The sequence below is a fragment of the Vicia villosa genome, linkage group LG7, assembly GCF_029867415.1.
Source record: "Vicia villosa cultivar HV-30 ecotype Madison, WI linkage group LG7, Vvil1.0, whole genome shotgun sequence".
Lineage (NCBI taxonomy): Eukaryota > Viridiplantae > Streptophyta > Magnoliopsida > Fabales > Fabaceae > Vicia > Vicia villosa.
Window position 1 is genome coordinate 55,606,431 of NC_081186.1, and position 22,696 is coordinate 55,629,126.

General features: G+C 37.2%; 1 protein-coding gene across 1 annotated transcript; it reads left to right on the forward strand.

The window, feature by feature from the left end:
• Nucleotides 1–355: 355 nt before the first annotated feature.
• LOC131619092 (uncharacterized) lies at nt 356–3,169 on the forward strand. Its single transcript, XM_058890232.1, has 2 exons — nt 356–868; nt 1,484–3,169. Exons 1-2 carry the CDS (start codon nt 356–358, stop codon nt 3,167–3,169), a joined length of 2,199 nt encoding a protein of 732 aa, XP_058746215.1.
• The last annotated feature ends 19,527 nt before the right edge of the window (nt 3,170–22,696 follow it).

Below are 22,696 nucleotides of genomic sequence, written 5' to 3' on the forward strand. Positions count from 1 at the left end.
CAATGAAGTGGTATTTCTTTGAATTTCTCAATTAATAAAGTGTGTTTTTTTTCCGCATTACTCATTGTTCCTATAATATTCACCAAAGAATTATTTTTTATTTTTTATTTTAAAAAAAAGAGTATATATATAAAAAAAAAGAGAAAAAATATATATTAAAAAGAATATATATATATATATATATATATGGATAAGACATGAACATAGCATAAGCATAACATTCATAGCATGCATGCCATATTTATATTCAAAACATTAAGAGAAAAAAATTATCTTTATCTCTAGTCACACCATTGGAGAAGACAACCAAGCAACCGCACCACCATATCAAACCCGGTCTCAGAAAAAGAAAGCAATGGAACAGCTAGAGCATAATCTAGCCGCCCTTCGCGAGGAGGTAACCCAATTGAAAGGCTCTGTGGAGGAAATTAAGGGAGGAATGACTCAGATGCTAAGTTTCATGAAAGACCTCATGGACAAACAAGAAAAGGCTAAGGATGTTCAGAGTCAGTATGAAGAAATATCGAACGATGCCAACCCGCTGTTAGGATTTGTTCTAGGCTTTGACCCTCACAAGTCAAATGCTCACTCCTCTAAGAGAGTTATCAGAACCCGTGAAGAGGGAGAAGCTTCCCATGAAGGATTCATTCCTACCACCCAGAAAGAGGGAGCACCTCGCACTGTTCGCATCCCTACTAACAATCCGCCTAAGGACGAGGACTATGTGGATTTGCAATATGGGGACGTGGATGAAACAAATCAGGGACCCCAGCATAAGCAAACCCAATATGATTCTGAAGAGAATGCTAGAAATAGCGGACAAATCAAAGCGCTAGAAGAAAGACTGAAAGCAGTAGAAGGATATGACGTCTTTGATGTGGATACCTATGAAATGAGCTTGGTGTCGGATTTGACTATTCCTCATAAGTTCAAGGTACCCAACTTTGAAAAATACAAAGGACTTACATGCCCAAGAAGTCATTTACGCATGTACGTCAGGAAAATGGCTGCTTATGCCCATGACCAAAAGCTGATGATGCATTTCTTCCAAGACAGTCTAAGTGGGGCATCTATCGATTGGTACATGCAACTGGAAAAGACACATATCCGAAGCTGGAATGAACTTGCTAATACGTTCCTAAAGCAATACAAGTACAATCTGGACATGACACCCAACTGGATGCAGTTGCAAAATCTGTCGCAGAAAAAGGAGGAATCCTTCAAGGAGTATGCCCAAAGATGGCGAGAGATGGCATCCCGAGTCCAACCTCCTCTATTAGAAAAAGACCTGGTAGACATGTTTATGAGTACTTTGCAAGGACCATACTACGATAAGATGATCGGAAGTGTATCCTCAGGATTTTCAGATCTAGTGGTCATTGGAGAAAGGATTGAAAACGGGATCAAAAATGGGAAGATACAAGGAGCATCATCTAATACTTATCACTCAAAGAGGCCCACCTCAACCTTCGCTAAAAAGAAGGAAGGGGAGACCAATGCGGTAGTGCATCAAGAATCTAGACCTCCTACGTCGTTCCCACCTCAACAAAACAGATTCCAAGGTCCTCAAATGAGATTTGATCCTTTACCCACTTCCAGAAGCGAGATACTGAAATATTTGATGAGCGAGTCGTTGGTGGAGCTCAAACCAATGCCACCTCCTCTCCCCAGAAAGGCTGCACCTAGATTCAACCCTAATGAAAGGTGTGAATATCATGCTAATTCTCCCAGACACACACTGGAAAAATGTTGGGCTTTTAGACACAAGGTTCAAGACTTGATAGAGTCAGGAGCAATCGCCTTCGACAAACCTAATGTGAAAACGAATCCCATGCCTCATCATGATGGCACAGTCAATGCAATTGAAGTCGTTACTGAGCAAGAGTTAGTTCAACAACGGAGCTCCCCCATAGATGCCCTTAAGAGGTATCTACTCGCAAAGGGGTTCATTCTAGAACATAACGAAGCTTTTAAGGACACCTTGCAGAGACTCGTGGACCAAGAAGTAATTCAATTGAAAGAACATCCTGAGGAAGAGTATGTGGCTATGCTAGATAGGAATGAGCCATTGATAATACCCAGTCAAGGGGCAAGGAAGCCACTAATTATTCCTTGTTCTAAAGCGCCATTGCTGATACCCACACAAGGGTACACTAGGATCATCCCAGTCAGAGCTCCGTACCCTGTGGACAAAATGAAAGTAGTTCCTTGGGAATATAATTCTGGCACTGATACTGCCGTAACAAACATTGTTGGGCCTGGGGGCATGACTCGTAGCGGCCGCATATTCAAGACTGCACAACCTAATGAAAACGTGACGCAAGCCAGCAATCAGACTACTGCAACCCCAACTGAAGAGGGCATGGCCAAGGATAAGGAAGCCACTAATAAGGACGCTGAGGAGTTTTTGGCGTTAATCAAAAAGAGTGATTATAGGATGGTGGACCAGTTACACCAGACTCCGTCTAAAATATCGCTCCTCTCGCTACTAGTACACTCAGAGAAGCATCGAGACGCCTTGATGAAAATCCTAAACGCCGCTCATGTAACCAAAGACATCATTGTAAACCAATTCGATGGAATGGTGGCTAATCTCACCGCTGGGGCATGTTTAGGATTCAGTGATCATGAACTACCTCCACAAGGGAAGGAGCATAACAAAGCCTTGCATATCTCCATACAATGTGGGAAAGCTCACCTATCTAGGGTTCTGATTGATACAGGTTCGTCATTAAACGTGATGCCAAAAGCTACTCTCGATAAAATAGCTTTGGAAGGCCTAGTAGTTAGACCAAGTCGTTTGGTAGTCAAAGCCTTCGATGGATCACAAAGTCCGGTGTTCGGAGAAGTGGACCTCCCTGTGGTAGTTGGTCCTCACACTTTTTGCATCAATTTCCAAGTGATGGAGATTGAACCAGCTTACACTTGCTTATTGGGACGTCCCTGGATTCACGCCGCTGGGGCAGTTACCTCCACCCTTCATCAGAAAATAAAATTTGTGAATGGGAACTCTATAGTGACCGTCAATGGGGAGGAGGACATATTTGTTAGTAATCTAGATTCGTACCGATACATTGAGGCCGGAGAAAGGACACTAGAAACTGCGTTCCAAGCACTAGAAATTGCGACTGCTATCACATTGCCTTTTCAAAACTGCGATTTATCATAACTACGATAAGGAAACTCAAAAAGCCTTCAAACCATATCAGATCAAATTCAAAAGGCGTACAACCCTTATCCCGAACTACGTTGACTCTGATTCTCCCTAAGGAGATACGTAGGCACTTGGCAACAAGGCGAGTCCCCCTCCTCCAAACTCTAATCATATTCAAATAAGTAGCCTTTTAACCTTATTAACTTTTTGTCACTTTTCTTTATGTTTGACCATAAACCGTGGCTTCATAATGCAACCCTTAGGAAAGGGTAGAGGGTGCCTAATACCTTCCCTCGACCTGAATATAGTATCTTATCCTGAATCTTTACAATTGCGTAAGGTTTCCTATTCGCCTTGGTAGAATAGGTGGCGACTCTAAACCTTCAATTTTAGGACAGGTTGCTACACACCACTGTGTATAAAATCATTTCGAAGATTATGGCAAATAGTATGAGTAAGGTGCTGGGGACCTTTGTCAGCAAGCACCAAGTTGCATTTATCCCAGGCCAAAAAATCCAAAACCATATCCAGGTGGCGTATAAGCTGACTCGAGGTTACAGTAGGAAAGGTGGGATTCCGAGGTGCATGGTCCAAATGGATATCATGAAAGCCTACGATTCAGTGGATTGGAATGCTATGCAAACTATTCTTGCAGAAGTTGGATTTCCTAGAAGATTCATAAAGTTGGTGATGCTGGCGATTACTTCTATTTCATACCAGTTCAACATCAATGGTGTGATATCTAAATCTATGAAGGCAGCCGAAGGTTTGAGGCAAGGGGGTCCAATCTCCTCTTGCTTTTCGTAGTCATCATGGAGTACCTTCATAGGAAACTGGACGGGCTGAGTGCAAATCTTGATTTCAACTTCCATAGCAAGTGTGAGAAATTGAAGCTTGTGGATTTAAGTTTCGCTGACGACCTTCTGCTATTCTCTAAGGGAGATAATGTTTCTGTGACGATGATGATGGACATCTTCTCCAGTTTCTCGCTGTCCACAGACCTGAAAGTAAACCCCAATAAGCGTTACCTTTATTGTGGTGGTATGTCCGATAGTGAGCAAGAGGTTATCATGAAGATCACTGGTTTCTATAAAGGTAATCTTCCCTTCAGGTATTTGGGGATTCCGTTGTCGAGCAGAAGGTTGTCAAACAATCAATGCTTGGTGCTGGCGGATCGTATTGGTGCAAAAATTAGTCATTGGAGCTCTCACATGTTGAGCTATGCTGGTAGAGTCCAGCTGGTAAATAGCATTATTTTTGGGAGTGTCAATTACTGGCTTAGCTGTATCCCGCTTCCGAAAGGCGTCATCAAATGTATTGAAGCTAAATGCAGGTCGTTTGTCTGGTCAGGTAAAAGTTCAGTAACTCGTAAGGCGCCTGTTGCATGGGAGAAAGTGTGTTTCCCAAAGAACCTCGGTGGTATTGGGATTATCAATTTGCAGGTTTGGTCTAAAGTGTGTTTGGCTAAGTTGTTGTGGGACTTATGCCATAAAGCTGATAGCCTTTAGGTTCGTTGGGTGCATACGTACTATGTGAAAAATGCGGAGTTAATGAGGATGGAGATTAAGGAGAATGGATCATGGATTCTTAAAAACATCCTCAAGAACAGGAATACAGTCACCAGACTAGAGCAGTGAAAAAACATGGAGAACACCGGCAGGTTCCGGATGAAATACTTGTACTTGGGCTATCTGAGTCACTTGCCTAAAATGGAGTGAAAGGGCCTGGTGTGCGGTAATAGAGCTAGACCTAGGGCGGTTTTCATGTTGTGGATGGCTTGTAACAAAAGGCTTGCAACCAAGGATAGGCTCGGAAAATTTGGTTGTAACGTGGACCGTGAGTGTGTTTTCTGTAGCAACTGGGAGACTTTAGATCATTTGTTCTTCGAGTGCAGGTATACTAAAAGTGTGTGGAGAATGTTCTTTGGTGGATGCAGGTCCGACATGGACCTCAAGGTTGGAATGAGGAGATGGCTTGGTTAATATAATCATCATCATTATCATTATCATCGTCATTGTTCATATATCATTTTCTAACCAAAAATATACAAAAAAAAAGATTGTGGTTGTTTGTAGCTTGTTTCTCAAGGTATGTGACTGATCAGGAGACTCGTGAAAATTAGGGTTTTGAGGCCCACAAAGGAGCTCAAACATTCTCATATTCTCAAGTGATTCCCTTGATCAAAATCCAAGTCCAAGTGTGGTTCAATTCAAAGTCAACAACTTTAAATTTCATCGGGTGCACAAATTAGGGTTTTTAACCTAATTCACCTGGGGAGTTAACTTTTAACTAGGACATGACTCCACAGCTCAAATCATGATTCAAGGACCTCTAATTCTTCACCACAATCCATCCATATCATCCATTTGGTTGGAAGAGCTTGATTCAATTGATATTTACAAGAATGCAATTCATTTGGAAAAAGTCAAATGTCCAAGACTACCTTTGACTTTTGAGAAATTTGGTCAACCATGGAATTTTGAAGGTCAAGATCATGAATATATATTTATTAAAGTCATGTGATCAAGGAAAATCAAGAATCAAAAGTCAACAAAAGTCAAAGTTGGAAGATTTAAATACTTAGAAAAATTTCTAAAATGTTTTAAGCTTTTAAAGACCAAACTTCATGCACAAGTTACAACTTGATCCAGGCTGAATTTGAGAAAACTTCCAACGTGAAAGTTGTAGATCTCATTCTAAGCTACAACTTTTCCACTAATAACTTTTTCCCAAAAAACCAACCATTTGAGAGATACGGGCTCATGAAGTTTCATCTAATACTTAGAAATTTTCCAAAGTGTTACAAGTTAGGTCTCTTACAAACTACATGGCTATCTTTCACCAAGATTCGGAATGAATTTGAGGATCAACCAAAGACCAAAGTTAAATATCTTGTTGCAAGCTTTCCAAAGAGTCCTATAGCACAAAATTTCCATGCTTGAGCTGAAAGTTACAAGGCCACAAAAAGGTTCCATGCCAAGTTTCAAGCCATTTCCATGAAGAACCAAGTTGTATTGTTGAACCAAATCTGCAAGATCCTTGATTAGAGACTCTCTTGCTTGTTTAAACCACCATAATCAGATGATTACACACTCTTTTGAGCCATTACTCAAGTGTTTCAAGCATTGTCCAAGAATTCATTTCATTTCAAGCATAAAGGCTTGACTTCCATTTTCATAAAGAGGCTTTAATCACAAAGTTATCTTGTCTTGAGCTCCTAACTTGTTGTTTCTGCATACACTCCACCAAAAGCTCAGACAAAACATGTCTAAAGCATCCAACAACTCCAAGCATGCTTGTAATATGCATTGGAACCGTGGTCACCACTTTGCTTCAAAAACAAGTTATGAAGCCTTAAGACTCCATGTGATCAGATTGAATCTCCCTTGTTTCCCTATAAATAGAGACCAATTCTAAGCTTCAAACCACACCAGAAATCACCCTCAGACCTCTTTGAAACTCTCCCAAAATTAGTATTGGTTAGATTTCTCCATTTTTTAGGTTTGAAGTCCATAACTTCAAATCTCTCATCTCTTGCAATCCCTTTGCAAATTAACCATTCAAACACCCTCCATATAGCATATAGACACTTGTGTATGCATTAGAATCCAACTAAAACACATAAATCCAAACCTCCATATATCACTTGTTCATCACTACAACTCAACTTGGCCAGAGATATTGGAGTACTTTCAGTCTGAGTTAGGCATTGCAAAAGCTTCTTGGGGATTCAGAGAAGATAAGAGGATTATTACAACACTTCTAGAACTGCTCTAAGTCCACTTTTGATTTCCAATTGCACAGGCAAGTGTCTCAACTTTGAACTCCATGATTTAAGCATCAATTTTTGCATTTCTCGATACCAGATTATTTGTTTCGATGTGTTGAATGATAGCCCTAAGGTATTAGAGATTGATTGTGCATATTAGTCATTTAATTTTAAATCAAAGTTTTAGGGTTCATCAGGTTTTTTTGGAAATTAGTGAGCCATAGTTAAAATCAATGAATGAATGAAACATGGTTAGCTTCGTATTGAAAAAATGAACAACTTTCATATTTGTGTTTTTGAAAATGGTTGAGGTTGATGATGTTGAATTTCCAGAAATCATGAATGTCGTGAGGTTGAAGATGAAGTTGAAATTCTGAATTTAAGAACTTAGTTTATTTTATTTTGAATGGTAGGCATTTTTAAATTGACTACATCGTTTGATCCAATGGCAAGAGTTTGTGTGTTAAAGCGTTAGTGTGTGAGGGCGTGGTTCGATTCCCCCCTTTTGCTCTTTTGAAACTTTATTTTTCATTTAAACCATTTAGTACATGTCTTCATATATTACTTGTTGGAGGAGCCTAATGATCAAACACAAGCACCTGGCTCAGTGACTAAGATTTTAGCTTGTAAGCATGAGGGCATGGGTTCAAGTCCTCCAAGGGCCAAAAACTTATTTTTTTAATCATGAGTTTATTTCACTTTTTATTTAAACTTTGATAAATAATTTAAAATAGCAAAAATATTTATTTTAACCTAATTTTTTGCAAGCTCCTCATTTATCTTGTCTATTTTGAGAGTATATTTTAAAATCACAAAAATATTTATTATTTAGTCATTTAAAAATTAAATCAAAAAACAAATCTTTTATGCTTCTTAAAAGTTTTTTAAATCAATTTCTTTTAATATTTTTACCAAACAAACTTGTACATACCTTTGTGTGAACCAATTAGGGCTAGGTTAGAATCAATATTGATGATAACATGTTCCCTTAGTCACTTTACTTAGGGTTTTGATTAAACAACTTTAATTTAATTAGGCTTAGGTGTACATAGCATAAAACCCTAAAACACTAATCTAAGATTCCTTTGATCATTTGATCTTAATGCAATACCATATTGATATTAACTTGATGCTATGATCTCTCCTTGTTTATACACTTGTACATATACTTGTTGGTTTACATCTTTGTACTTTGGTTAAGTTATTATCTTTATCTTTATATATATATATATATATATATATATATATATATATATATATATATATATATATACACACACACACACACACACACATTGTTTACTAACCCCACATTCATGAGACACTTATCCATCGTCACATCATATTAATTCATACATGAAATAATATTGAGGTATGTCATCCTTTTATTCATTCAACTTTTATCTTTGAGTTTATACCTTGATATTGTTGAGCTCACCCTTGATTGTATCCATGATACACACACACACACACCACTTGAGATATTCACCATGAATGAATGCTTAAGATGTTGCCTAAAACTCAAAGGAATGGGAATGGTATTGACTAAAATTGTCAAGGTACTTAATCTCTTTTCAAAACTTTTTTACTCTGTGCTTATTATTGTTAAAGCTTTGCACCCCACTTATTTTGAAAATGGTTGTTAAAGCTCAACTTTTTTAAATAAACCATTGGTTTTGTATTGTTAAAGCTCAACCAACCTCTTTTAATAAACCCTAGCCTTGTATTGTTAAAGCTTGGCTTCTTTTAAAACTTGTTAAGTATTGTTAAAGCTTAACATTTTAAAAACTCATTGAGTAATGTTAAGGCTCAACGTCTAAAAAGATTTTGCCTCTTGGCTTTTATTTTCCTTTTTAGAGGAACTACAAAAGCTCCGACTTCTCTATTGCACTTAAGGGGTATGTAGGCCTAATATGCGATATCTTATCGTGCTCACTTTTAAAACTTATTTTCTCATCCTCCCACTCTATTTAAACAAAACACAAAAACAGTTTTTATGACAATAAAAATGATGATATATTTCAAAAAAGGTCCCTAAAGAGTATCGTAGATGTGAGGGGTGCTTAAAGTCTTCCCCTTGCATAACAAACCCCTCGTACCCAAATCTCTAATAAGTTTATTAGTTTTGATTTTAAAAACTTCAGTGGTTTTTATTTCTCTCTTTCTCCCATTTCCTTTGGAAACAATAAAGCGCGGCGGCGACTCTGTTAAAATATATGAGCTAAGTCAATTAATGACTTTAGTCTCACAAATTTCACTGCTACAGTACCAATTCCACAAACCTTTCATGCTTTATTATCACCAAGGAGAACTACTCCACCTTGCACCATCTTCAAAGTTTCAAAGTATTATATTCTTGGACACATGTGATAAGAGCAACCCGAGTCAATGACCTAACTATCTTCAGTTTCCAAACTCAATAATACTAGTGCATCAACATCCTCATAACTTTCCTCACCCAAGGCAACTACAGCTTGAACAAAATCTTAATTGACCTTTCTCTCAAGATAATCCTTTTTAAAGTGGCAGATTTTTTGACAATTAAAACATTATACCTTTAACTTGTCAGACCTCTTTGATTTGGACATCCCTTTACGCTCACCTCCTCCTCTTAACACATTTAAGCCTTCACCACTATCTTCAATATTCAAATTTTTCGAAATTTGAGAATTCTTTGGATTTCACCGCCGTTTGGACTTCGTCCAAAGTAATAGTACCTTCCTTACCATAAAGAATGGCATCCTTAAAGTGCTCAAAGGATCTGGGTAATGAAATCAACATGAGTAAAGCATTGTCCTCATATTTAATCTTCACTTCAATATTCTCAAGATCATCAATAATCTTGTGAAATTTTGTTAGTTGCGATTTCACATACAACTTGTGAGACAAAGACTTTGCTGCCATATACAATGATTTGAGTTTTTCCCACATAGCCACCACAATTTTCTCCCTGAAGACTTCTTTTAGAACTTTATCCTCAAGTCACAAGATAATGAAACTCCTAGCCTTAACCAACATCTCGGCCTTTTGTACTTGTGTAAGCCCTGTAGGCTTCAATGCTTCACTCTTTTGTACTTGTCATTGAAGATGTATGATTACCTAAAGTGAATTTTGACCTGCAAATTTTTTATCATAAGATTTAATAATTTTTTTTGTTTATGTTATATTTTTGTTTTGCAACTTTTTATACATTTTGCTTTTAACATATACTTCTTTTATGTATTTTTGTCTTCTATGTATTTATATCTTTTTTAATATGTTTGATACTATAGAAATATTTATTTAATGGCAAAAGTTTTGTTTTTCTTTTTTTTTTAGTTGTTTCATGTAGGTTCAAGTTCTGTACGAAGTAGAGTGGGATGAAGTATAGTGTAATACCTCGATTCTCCGACACTGGTAATTATCATTTAATTGGTTAATTGGTAATTAGAAATGTACATTTAGTCTTATTCCATATTAATCTAAGAATGATTTAGAGTGAGTTAGTAGAGTAGTTGGCATAAAAGAGATTGGTTAAGACCAAATGAGATTGGTTGGAAACTAACCAAATGGCATTATGGTAAATAAAGTTTAGTTGGAAGATAAAATGGACTTTAAGTATTACTTGCATGGACATAAGGGCAAGTTTGGTTGATAGTAATACAAATCAGAATTTATGAGAGAGAGATAATTAGAAGCATGGAAGAAGAAGAAGAACTTATGTTCAACTTTTCCATTTTCGTATTCATGGAGCAACTCTCACAAAATCGGCCATAACTTTCAGCTCACAACTTTTCCATTTTGGATACTTGTTGTTGCATGATTAATCAATTGCTGAAAATGTGTTCTTTTGATGTCCTTGCATGTTTTAGTATGTTGATACATGTTGAGGTTCAATTTGGGATGAATTGGGATGCAAATAATGGAGATAGAAATCCAAAATTTGTATCCTGCACTATCAGGTTCACTTAGCGAACTATGTGTTTGCTTAGCAAATGTCTGCAGACTGCACAAGATTGTGTTTCACTAAAACAGTCATAACTTGAGTTCTACAACTCGAAACAGAGCGCTGTGAGAAGCGTTGAAAAGGTATTTTAGTGCTCTATGTGTTCTTGCTCAGAAACCATACTTTTAGTGCAGGGATAAATTATGGTACATGAATAGGTAATTGCATGATATTGGAATAAGCCCAAATAGCCTTGAGTTTATGTCTATATGATGCTACCCTGAGTTGAACTTAGGCCAGGGTGTTTACCTTGATTATTAGGTTGTATAATGTCATCCTAACTTGAGTATTGGACCCTTGGTTGCATTTTAGGAGTTTAGATGTGCTATGGAAAGTTCTGGTTTTCCTTTGTTAAGAACTTTCGTTTAGCGAACTTAGTTTGCGCAGTGAATCGGGACTTTGCTACAGGTTCGCAAAGCTAACCTTCCTTTCCACAAACATATGAAGCTTCTGACTTCATTCGTCGGAGCTTGCTACTTCTCGTGTAGCGAACTTGTCTAATAGCATAATGTGTACTTTTCCCTCTTGAGTGCAGTTTCATTCCAAATTAGGAATCGAAATCCTCGTGTTTTGAAATGAGAATTATCATAGAATTGTTTGATTAAACATATGTTTCTATGATGATTGAATGCATGATTACACTATGATTATAAAATTGGTATGCATGTTTGACAAGTTATGAATCACATGAAATGTTATGTATAATTATGCATTATTTCCCATTTGTTCCGGTTGAACATTCGGAGATGTGTTACAGTGTGATGCTTGTACCATGCTGTGTGATCTTGGTGATATATGCTTGAATCAAAGCAGGCCAGCTACTAGGTTTGTATTATGACTTTGGTTGTGTGATCAAGGAGTTATCCCTAGCTGTGTGGTCAACGGGATTGCCCTGGCTGTGTGGTCAAGGGGCTCACACTTGAGCTACCGTTGCAGTGTGCTTGTGGGGGTCTATAGGGCGTATACCCACTTGACATTAACACGCCTGCTTGCTCGGTATGGTGAGGTTAGGAGGCCAAGTAGGTAATAACACTTTGGTAACTTACCTCTAGTGATGTCACGTAGACTAATCACTAGGCTTTCGCCCGGTGGGCTCATGTAGTCATGATGGTGTTTTGCACCTGACGTTAACACACGTGCGTGAAGATGATTAATGGGATAATGACGCCACTTAGGAAAAGGTTATCTCGCGGCTACATAGGCTTGAGAGAACTCAATTGATCGGTCTCGCAGTATGCTTGTTAAAGTCACTTGACAATAGGCATGGGAGGTAACCCATCAAGGGTGTGTTTGTGTAACCTAATAATGGCATTAACGTGCTTCTGGATTCCACGTACATGGGTGTCGGTCTGCATATTTGTTTGTTTTGGTTGTGAGCTTGATTGTTTTGCTATCTCGTTGGCTAGTTAGGGGACTACCAACAGTGATATTGCCCTTGTTGTGTATTTCTACCAGACCGTGAGGAAAACCTGGACTCTCGGTGAATCCGTTTGTTTGCATGCACCTTGTAGAATCTAGCGAACCCGTAAGATAGGGGAACTCACTGAGATTTAGTAATCTCACCATAATCCTCTTAATATTTTTCAAGAACAGGTAGAAGTAGGCGGATTGCTTGATGGATTTCTTTGAAGCCTATAGATAAGCAATTGGCAGGAAGACCTCGTCAGACATTATCTTTCCGTTGTGCATCATTGAAGACAAGTCGATTGTATACATTTTAGTTGGAAGCTTGGATTGTATATGATTTTAATTTCTTGTCTTTATCGCTTATGTATGTTTCTTGTACCATTTATAGCATTACTACATATTATTCTAGACATATATGTACGGGGTGTTACAATAGGTATCTGAGCCGATCGATTCTAGTCCCTGCCATGAGACATCACTAGCAATTCTCTTCTCCCTCACATGTGTGTGTTGCTAGCCCGATTTCTACTATCGTAGTATTCAGTCATTGTGCCTGGCCAGCTCACTGACTGCATATGCGGTAGATAAAATCATGGTGGAGCCACCACGAGGGCGCGTAAGATCTGAAGCGACTCGAGCTGAAGTGGTAGAAGCTAGTTAAGTAGAGGAAATGTTGGGACTATTAGATATAAGAGGAGCATTTGTCAAGAAAATCGTTGACAACCCAACTATCATTATAGGGTCTAAGATGACTAGAAGTTCTAAGATTTCGATCGGACGAAGTGAACTTTCTCTGGATTCTTGTTGCAGTGGAGGAAATTCATGAAACACCTGAGTAGGAATGTTGTAAGGGAATTCTGCGATAAAGCTGAGCATGTAGCCTTTAAGGAATTCTTTACTCGATCATGGGGTCAGTGGCATACATAGGTAGAGAAACTGATGGATGTAAGACTTTCGGGAGTTCGGACAGAGATACTGGATCTTTTAGTTACTTTGACCTGGGCGCTACTTGGATGGATAAGGAGCTACACTCCAACTCGTTCTGGTGTACCCTAAGTAGTATGTAGTTACCTAGTGAAGGGCTAATAGAACAAATGGAAGTCTTGTCCTCCAATTGGGGAAAGTCTAGGACATCTGTTCTAGTGGGAGGAATTGTTGCATCTCCATGCTCATTCTGAAATGCGTGAGTCATAGAACTATGCTAGGCGGCGGTTGAGTAGATGGATATGCATAGTGCAGTAATCCATGTTCCCTGCTGGGTGCGATTCATCTAATCCCGAGTGAAGCCGTTGAACTACGCTAGGTGTTGGGTATTTAAGTGAGTTGAACTAGTGACTACCGACAACATCAGTGGACTAACCGCCGTAAGTGATTGTTGTTGTAACCATGTGTCATACCCCAATTTTTTCCCTACGCATTTCATTCATTTTTCACCATTTCATATTTCATTCAGAAAAATTATTTAAAAAAATATAGTTAACATTATTTCTTTTCTATTTGCATTTTAAAAATTATGAACAATTTTGATTTGCATTTTGATTCTAATTCAATTTAAAATATTTTTTTAAGTTGAATTATTATTAAAATTAAAATCAAGTTCTAAGTCTATTTTAGTTAATATTATTATTGTTATTATTTTATGTAACAATAATATGCGAAGAATGATAGATAAGTAGTAATTTCTATGTTAAATTCATTCTAGGATCATGGCTAGTTGTTACATTAAGGGGTATTGTCAATGTGTATTAAAAGTTGAGTTATGTGCCGTTAGACTAAAAAGAATTAAAATTTTGGTACCTTGATTTTGTTGGAATAAGTTTGATTCTATTTTTTAATCTTTAAGTTTTGATGATAATAAAATATAAAGAATAATTTTGTACACTAATGGTTTAGTTAAATATTAGTTAAATGTGCAGAATCTGAGCGCAAAATCTCATCTAAAGAAATTCTGAGATAGGCTAATTATAAAGAATATGTTTTGTAGAAAGACAAGTTCTGAAAAAATTGAACTCTAAGATAAAGACTCTCATCAAGCAAACTTTGGATGAAGGCAAATTCTCTCTCTCTTTTCTATCCATAACCTCTTTTAAGTCTTTAAACTTTCTCTGAAAGAAAAAACTCATATCTTTATTTCTTTTACTTCTCCTCAAATAGATTCTTCTTCTTCAATAAAAAATTTCAAAAGTGATGATAGCAAGTTGTTCACCATCATTGAATATGTTGTTGACTTTGAAGAGTTAAAAGAACAAGGCATTGATTTCCTTAACATGATTGCCGCTCAAAAATGGGGAAACTATTTTGATATGCTTTGTGGACCGGTATTCCATAATTTGGTTAAAGATTAATGGTTAAATGCTTCTATTCACAACTTGGACAAGAATAATCATGTGCACTCCTATTATCATCACTCCCTCAGTTATTGCCCATGTTATTAGGTGTGAAGAAGATGGTTTTGTAATAATCAATAGCAAAACCATCTTCTTCCCACCTAATAACATGGGCAATAACTGAGGCAGTGATGATAATAGGAGTGCCCTTGGTCATTCTCGTCCAAGTTGTGAACAGAAGCTTTTAACCAAAAATCTTTAACCAGATTATGAAATACTGGTCCACAAAACATATCAAAATAGTTTCTCATTTCTAAGCGGTAATCATTTTAAGGAAATCAATGTCTTATTCTTTTAGAACTTCAAAGTCAACAACATATTCATTGATGGTGAACAGCTTGCTATCATCACTTTTGAAAGTTTTTATTGAAGAAGAAGAATCCATTTGAGGAGAAGTAATAGAAGAAATAAAGATATGAGTTTTTTCTTTCAGAGAAGTTAAAAGACTTAAAAGAGGTTAGAAAAGAGAAGAGAGAATTTGTCTTCATCCAGAGTCCAAAGTTTGTTTGATGGGAGTCTTTATCTTAGAGTTCAATTTTTTCAGAACTTGTCTTTCTACAGAACATATTCTTTATAATCAACATATCTCAGAATTCCTTTAGATGAGATTTTGCGTTAAGATTCTGTCCATTTAACTAAACCATTAGTGTACAAAAATTATTGTTTATATTTTATTATCATCAAAACTTAAAGATTAAGAAATAGAATCAAACTTATTCCAATAAAGTCAAGGCACCAAAATTTTAATTCTTTTTAATCTTACGGCAAATAACAACTTTTAATACACATTGACCTTACCCCTTAATGTAAGGGCTAGCCATGATCCTAGAATGAATTTAACATAGAAATTACTACTTATCTATCATTCTTCGCATATTATTCGCATATTAGGCAGCTATGTTGTTAATCTCGGAACGCGACGCGACGCGGTCTACCCCAAAATGGGAGCGGCACGGGCGCTATTTTTATGGCATTTTCATGCTAAAAACATACTAGAACATACCAAAAAAAACATACTTCCAATAATTCCAAACATAGTTCCAATTCCAAACTTCATAATGTATTAAGCAAAACATACTTCCAATTCCAAATACCATTAAAAAACATAATTCTTAAGGAAACATACTTCCAAATAGTCATAAAATTCAAGAAAACAAACACTTAAGGATATAAGTCTTAAAATAACTAAACACGGTAACTATAATAAAAATTCAAGAATCATTAAATTTCATGTCTTCATCATCCCTTCCACCATCCTCTTCATTTTCTTCATCCTCTTCACCTTCTCCAAGATAGTCTTGATCACCAAATTCATCATCTACACCACTTCCTTTGCTTTTCCCTTAGATCTAGAGGAAGAAGGTGCAGGTGCAGGTGTAGTTGCCTTTTTCTGCAATGCTGCTTGACTTCTAGTGTTGATTATTGGCTCAACAGCACCACTTGTAATTTCAACATCTAGCCAAGACAAATCATCACCATCAAACACCATATCATCATCAGGTTGAACTTCATCTTCACCTCCTAACAACCATAGGTTAGTTGTATCAACATCATCCTCCATAACCACAGGATCAATCATATCATCACTATCAAAGCGCTCCTTCAAAGTTTGGTTATACTTGATAAAAACTAAGTCTTGCAAGATTTGATGTTCAAGTCTATTTCTTTTCTTTGAGTGAATCTATATTATAATTTTAATGTTAGTATAAACTTTAAATAATAAATATACTTACTAAACTATTAATTTGAAAGTATGGCCTAATATCAACTACTTACATGCTCAAAAGCACTCCAATTCCGCTCACAACCCGATGAGCTACAAAACAAACTCAATATTTTGATTGCAAGGAGCTGCAAATCTGGTGTTTTTGCTCCATACCTCTTCCACCACTCAGATGTGTTGCACCCCAAAATTTGCCCACATATTTATTTCTAACTGGCTTAAACTTCTCATTTCATATGCATCATCTTTCCACTAGGGCATTAACATAACTCATGCATTCATTAATCAAAGTTTTTGCATTGGTTTGAGACGTACATATCAAATAAGCTTGGATCATCTGGTTCTCCTTCGAAGCATGGGTTGTGGAAGTAGATTTTTGATATGGTCATTCATCATGAACTTCTGTCTTCTCAAGCTACAAGACTATTCTCATCGAAGTATTTATGAGCATTGAACTGTAAAATTAGAGTTTATTTCCCTATTTCTTGTGGCGATCAAAGGGTCTTTTTGAGTGTAGGTTTTGGGCTTCATGTCATTATGCTTACAATAATCATCAGATGAATTAAGGATCTATCTAGATTTCCTTATCATTAATTCGAAGGTCAAACTCACTCGGTCACTTGGGATTGCATACAAGAATCAAAGTTATGTGGAACTTCGTGAATCATTTCAAGTGCGGGGCATTTTTTCTTCAGAATTTTTGGCTGTGAAATCACAATTAAAACTAAAGTGGAAACACAAGGAGGGAGAAGGAATTAAAATCTCAATTTTGGGTAAGAGAAAACGTAACATGCTATGAGTAACCACCCATTTACAAGTTTCAAGAACCATATGTATATATATCATATCACTTTACAAGGAGAATCATCTACATGCTCAATGTTCCCTTCCAATCCAATTCAATACAAAAAAGAGGAAAAAGTCTCATTACAAAGTCAATTAGTTACATTTCTATACTAAACTTCAAGCATATTCTTTCTCCCCAATCTTCAAGCTTCATAGTTTAGCCCATCTCTGTGTCGTTCCAAATACACCATGAGCCGTGCGATTACACTAGTTGCGTCTCCGCACCAATACACTCGCTGCAGCCTATCTTTTGACTTGACAAGTTCCAAAACCTATCCAAACAACATGTAAATTGAGTCATAAAACAAGTGCAGTCAATATAAACCAAAACCAGCATTCAAATACATTCACTAATAACCAGTCCCACATCATGTATCTGTACCTAAATCAGAATCTTCAATATAATCTTAGCTATGCGCACATCTTCACCATACGGTTCGCTCACAGTTTCGTAACATCCAAGCCACATACTTCAGACTTCGACACCATGCCAATACCTTCTAGAAAACCTGTGCCAATTCAAATCAAGCTAGCTTATGTTAATTCTGACACAATCAAATACACCGTCCCACATTCAGAACAAAGCTACAATAAATTCTACATTATCCAGAAAATAAATCCAGCTTACCACCCAAAACCCGCAAAATAAAACCGGAGCTGCCATCAAACATTCACAGACTTGCAGCACCTCAAAAACAGACCTGCAACATTAAATCATCATCGTTATCTTACCAATCCACAACAAATTCAGCCAGTTCAAAAACGGATCAAATTCGCAAAACCAACGCCCATTCTAATAATCATACAATCCCATTCATATAAGTATACAGTCAGCAGCAATTCCTAAAAGAAAAACTGAATCCAATAACCTAGCACTAACCGAAAACCAAACATGTCCTAACTGTTACTAACAGTTTATAACTAATTCAGTTACTAACTCAATCGGTCCCTAACTGAATCAATCTCTACCCTCCACCTCATAATAGAAATTAGTTATTCCTAACAACCTAACCGATTCATAACTGTCAAAACCATTTGTAACTAACTTTTTTCTAACAGCTAACAGTTTTCAACCACCTAGCTAATAGATCCCATAACTGAATCAAAACAAAAAAAAATCAGTTACAGAAGGAGAAGGATTCAACAGAAATATCAAAGGGGAAAACTAACCTTCAAAATCGCTTCTCTCCACCTCTATAAATCAGAACCTTATTCCTCAATTCAGCCTCTCCGCAATTCACACACATCTTTATCAGTCCCCACCATTTTGCTCTGCATCTTCTTCTTCTCTTCACAATTCATTCATCTCCATCCTCACTTCAACCATTCTTCATTGCTCCATTCATCACCATCAACACTTCATACCACAGAGCTACACACCAATGCTCTCTCCATCCTTCAATTCTCAGAACAATCCCTCTTGAGCTTCTTCACACCTCAAATCACCAGAATCTTCTCTAACCAATCTTCAATCTCACCATTTTTCACACCTTCAAGCCTCTCCATAACCAACAAGAATCAGTAACAAACTTCATCTTCTCCAATCTTCACCACCAATTCTTCAACCTCCATAATCTTCAATCTGAATCTTCATCATCTCTATATCTTCATCATCGTCAATCTTCCTCTCTAAACTCAGAATCATCTTTCTCCTTAGATTCTCCATCGCATCTCAGAACCTTCATCTTCAACCAACCTCTCGTCAACCTTCAATCTTCTTATTCGCTCCGTCGCCTTCATCAAGTAGACAACGAACTTCATCATCACCTGCAACTTGTTTCATCAATCATCACAATCATCGAGTACAGTAATAACAACAACTCAGAACTGAAGCGCAAGGAACAAAAAGAAGACGGAGGAAAAGGAATAACGCAAGTGTTAATAGACTTACCTGAAGAACGCGAAGTTCATTTGCCGGTTTTTCGTGTCATCAGTATTGAAGATTCGTGGTGAGAGAGATCGATTCGGAGAAGGGTGGACGGAGTTGAATCGGAGAGGAGTTGAATTTGAGCAGAAACGAGTCGTCGAGCTAAGCGAAGAGATGACGAATCGGGCGAGAGGAAGGCAAGGTAGTGAATGCGTTGTTCATCGGTTGTTCGCGATGGCGGAGGACGAGAGTTGATCGGAGAAGAAGAAGCAACATCGCGCCGCCGTCTTCGTTCACGGGTGAGGGAGAAGATATGTTGAGAAGTCCAATCGTCACATTGTAAGTAAACCCTAAGCCCCTTTGTATTATTTATTTTATTTTTAATTGTTATTAATTGATTAAATTGCGACTGATAATGTATGGATTAAGGGAATTAATAACTGATAATTGATTAGGTTAATTAGAATTAATTGTGATTGATTGGATTAATGGAGAAATTGAATAAGAAATTATTTAGTTTGAATCAAAATCAGTATTGGGCCATACGAATCACTTTTCACACCCCCCGTAGGCCCATAGTTTTCTTCTAGCAATAACAAAATCTGAAAGAACCTAGTCAAAGCCATTGGGCCGAAATCCACTCTACACCACCCTGAGCCCAATCACGCCACTTTTTGGCATAGAAAATCTGAAACAGAAATATGTTGTTGAGCCACTCCCTTTGGGCCTGTGCGCTGACTACTGAGTCACACCCTGATTCAGCTTACACCCCCTGCCTGCATGTTTTCCTCATTAGACTTTAGGTTTTTTTAACATAGTTTTCTCTTAGTTTTTCTTAGTAATAATAGAGTAAATAATCACCATTTTGTTAGATTTTTTTTAGAATTTTGTTGACAATAAAAACCTCATAAAAAATACTAGTTTAGGCTTATTAGAATTTAGGTCTTTAGGCTCGAATTAGAATTCCCTTTAACATATAAAAAACCCATAAAAATAATAGTATATTTTAGGTTAATTCTTGAATCACTTCTTTTATTTCTTTTGTACTATTTCCATGTCATTTTTGTGTAATTGTCATGTGATTTTTGTTACTTGTTTTTGGTCATATTTTTGGCCTACTTTGTTAATACCATTTTAATGCTCCTTTTAGAATTTAGTCACCATGTTAACTTTAGAATTAGAATTAGAATAACAATAGGTTAGAAAATAGGTTAGTCCCCCTTGTTCATCCTTTCTTTTTCTTTTCAACATTAAAACACTAATAAATAAAGATCCGAATCACATTAAGAAAGTGATAGAGAAATGAGTGGGATTCATTCCCTAATCTGTTTCTCAATCACTTAGTGGCATAGAAATGAGTGGGATTTATTCCCTAATCTGTTTCTCGGTCACTACTTAATGGGAGAGAAATGAGTGGGATTCATTCCCTAATCTGTTTCTCAAACATTAATTAATGGGATAGAAATGAGTGGGATTCATTCCCTAATCTGTTTCTTGAACATTATATAATGGGATAGAAGTGAGTGGGATTCATTCCCTAATCTGCTTCTCGATCATTATACATTTTATGTGATTCGAATTGCAAAGTAAATTCCCTTAAAAAATACCCAACCAAAAAAATTCAAAACACTTAATAAAGGCTCGAATTAAAACAAAGTGACGAAGTGGTGCGAAACCTTGTATTGGGTTTTGTTCATCATGTAGTTACATAAAAAACACAAACCCAAGTTCACTCTTTTGCCTTGTTAGGCGCTTAAGAACAAGTTAAGTCCTTTCCAAAACTAGGCGTATAAGTCTCCAAAGGTCGAGCATCGTGGATTGTGACCTTAACCGCTGTTCAACTAAAAAACACAAAACAAATGGAAACTATGGAGCCGAACTACGGTTGCTCTGATTCCTTGTAAGGGATACGTAGGCATTGGGTCGCGGGGCCTAAGCGAGCACACTTGTAAATAATTCCTTCTTTTCCCCGTATTTCTTTTGCATTCATTCGCATTTAGGTTTAGACATAGATACACCCTTTAGATAGAAACAAACATAGGTGGATACCATCGAGTACGATGGGCGTGAGGGGTGCTAACACCTTCCCCTCGCGTAACCGACTCCCGTGCCCTGTTCTCTGGTTGAAAGACCTTGTTCTTGTTCTGAGTTAGGTTTTCTGATATTCCTTTCCCGCGATGGGATAAATATATTAGTGGCGACTCTGATCCATATTTTTCGCGGTAGCGACAGCTGGCGACTCTGCTGGGGATGTTGATAGACCTGTTGCTGGTCCATCCTTAGTGAGTCGATCCTAGCCTGCATTTGTTTGTTTATTTACTGGGTGTTTTTATGTCTATACCTTGTATATATGTTTACATGTTTACATGTTTACTTTTCTGCTTGCATATCATGTTTATTTCTGTTTGCACATCATGCATATGGATTATATTCTGTGTTCCTTGGGGTCTTCTGTTCTGTTTTGCACGTTGGGTGGGTTGTTCTATGAGGTAAAAGGCCCAATACCCAGGCCAGAGTTGACACATAGGATACCTAGGATAGAGTGGATAGTCATGACGCCAACAGAATGTCAGGTTCTGTTGATTGCGATCATGAGACCCACGACCAGCCGAGACTCGAATGGGATACCGTTGTTGGCATGTATTTGCAACAATGATGGTGTTTCAGGAGAGTTGTTAACGCTGGAGACCTTTTTGACCTACCTTGACCTAGATTCACCTGTGAGTGGGGAGGGATATACATGACAGGTACCGTTGGTGGCTATTCTCTGTTGGTGACTATTGGTTCTCCTGGTATTCAAAAAGGTGTCGGACCTTTGATCTCATGACGTTTGACCTACCGAGACTTACATCAGTTATTCAGAGGATTGTACAGTGGTTACTCGGATTATATGGACCTTGATCCCATGCTTTTGCATTGCATAACATCATTACTTTATCCACTTCATTTATGGGGGATTCTAAAGTCTATTTCCAAAAAAAAAGAGGAAATGAAAAAAAAAAAAAGTAGAAAAACAGAAAAGATGGAAAAGAAAAAAGAAAAGATACTATATGCAAAAAAAAAGGGGAAAGTAAAAGAAAAAAATTGATGAAAAGACTTTAGGATCCCTTAGAAATGAAACATGCATTCATAATATCATGCATTTCATGGTTCTTTCCAAAGCTTATGGGGGCCCTGTCTACTCAAATTCAGACTTCAACAACAAAAGTGACTTCTCACTGCTACATGCTTGAAAGTTAAAAACGGAACAACTCCGTGAGTACTTGAATGAGATGAGGACAGGAATGGGGATTAATATGAATCAGTGTATGGAGACTATCCAAGGTTTCTCTCTTAGACAAGAAGAATTGAGGCAAGTTCCTTAAAGGCCAGATGGCAATGTTAATCTCACCCATGAGAAGGTCTTACGAATCAGAATGTCTGAAATAATGTTGAGATTCCTATTCTTGGTTAGGAGGAAACACATCATGAGAACCATTTGGAAATTGAAGTCTTCAAGTTTCCGATCATTGAAATGAAAAAGGTTCCACCTCTTGGAGAAAAGGTTTAAAATCATAA

Excerpts from the sequence above, each read along its gene's own strand:
- LOC131619092 (XM_058890232.1), top strand. The coding sequence starts at position 356 with ATGGAACAGCTAGAGCATAATCTAGCCGCCCTTCGCGAGGAGGTAACC. Across the intron at positions 869-1,483 it reads AAGCAGTAGAAGGATATGAC|GAAGGGGAGACCAATGCGGT; the intron begins GTCTTTGATGTG and ends GCTAAAAAGAAG.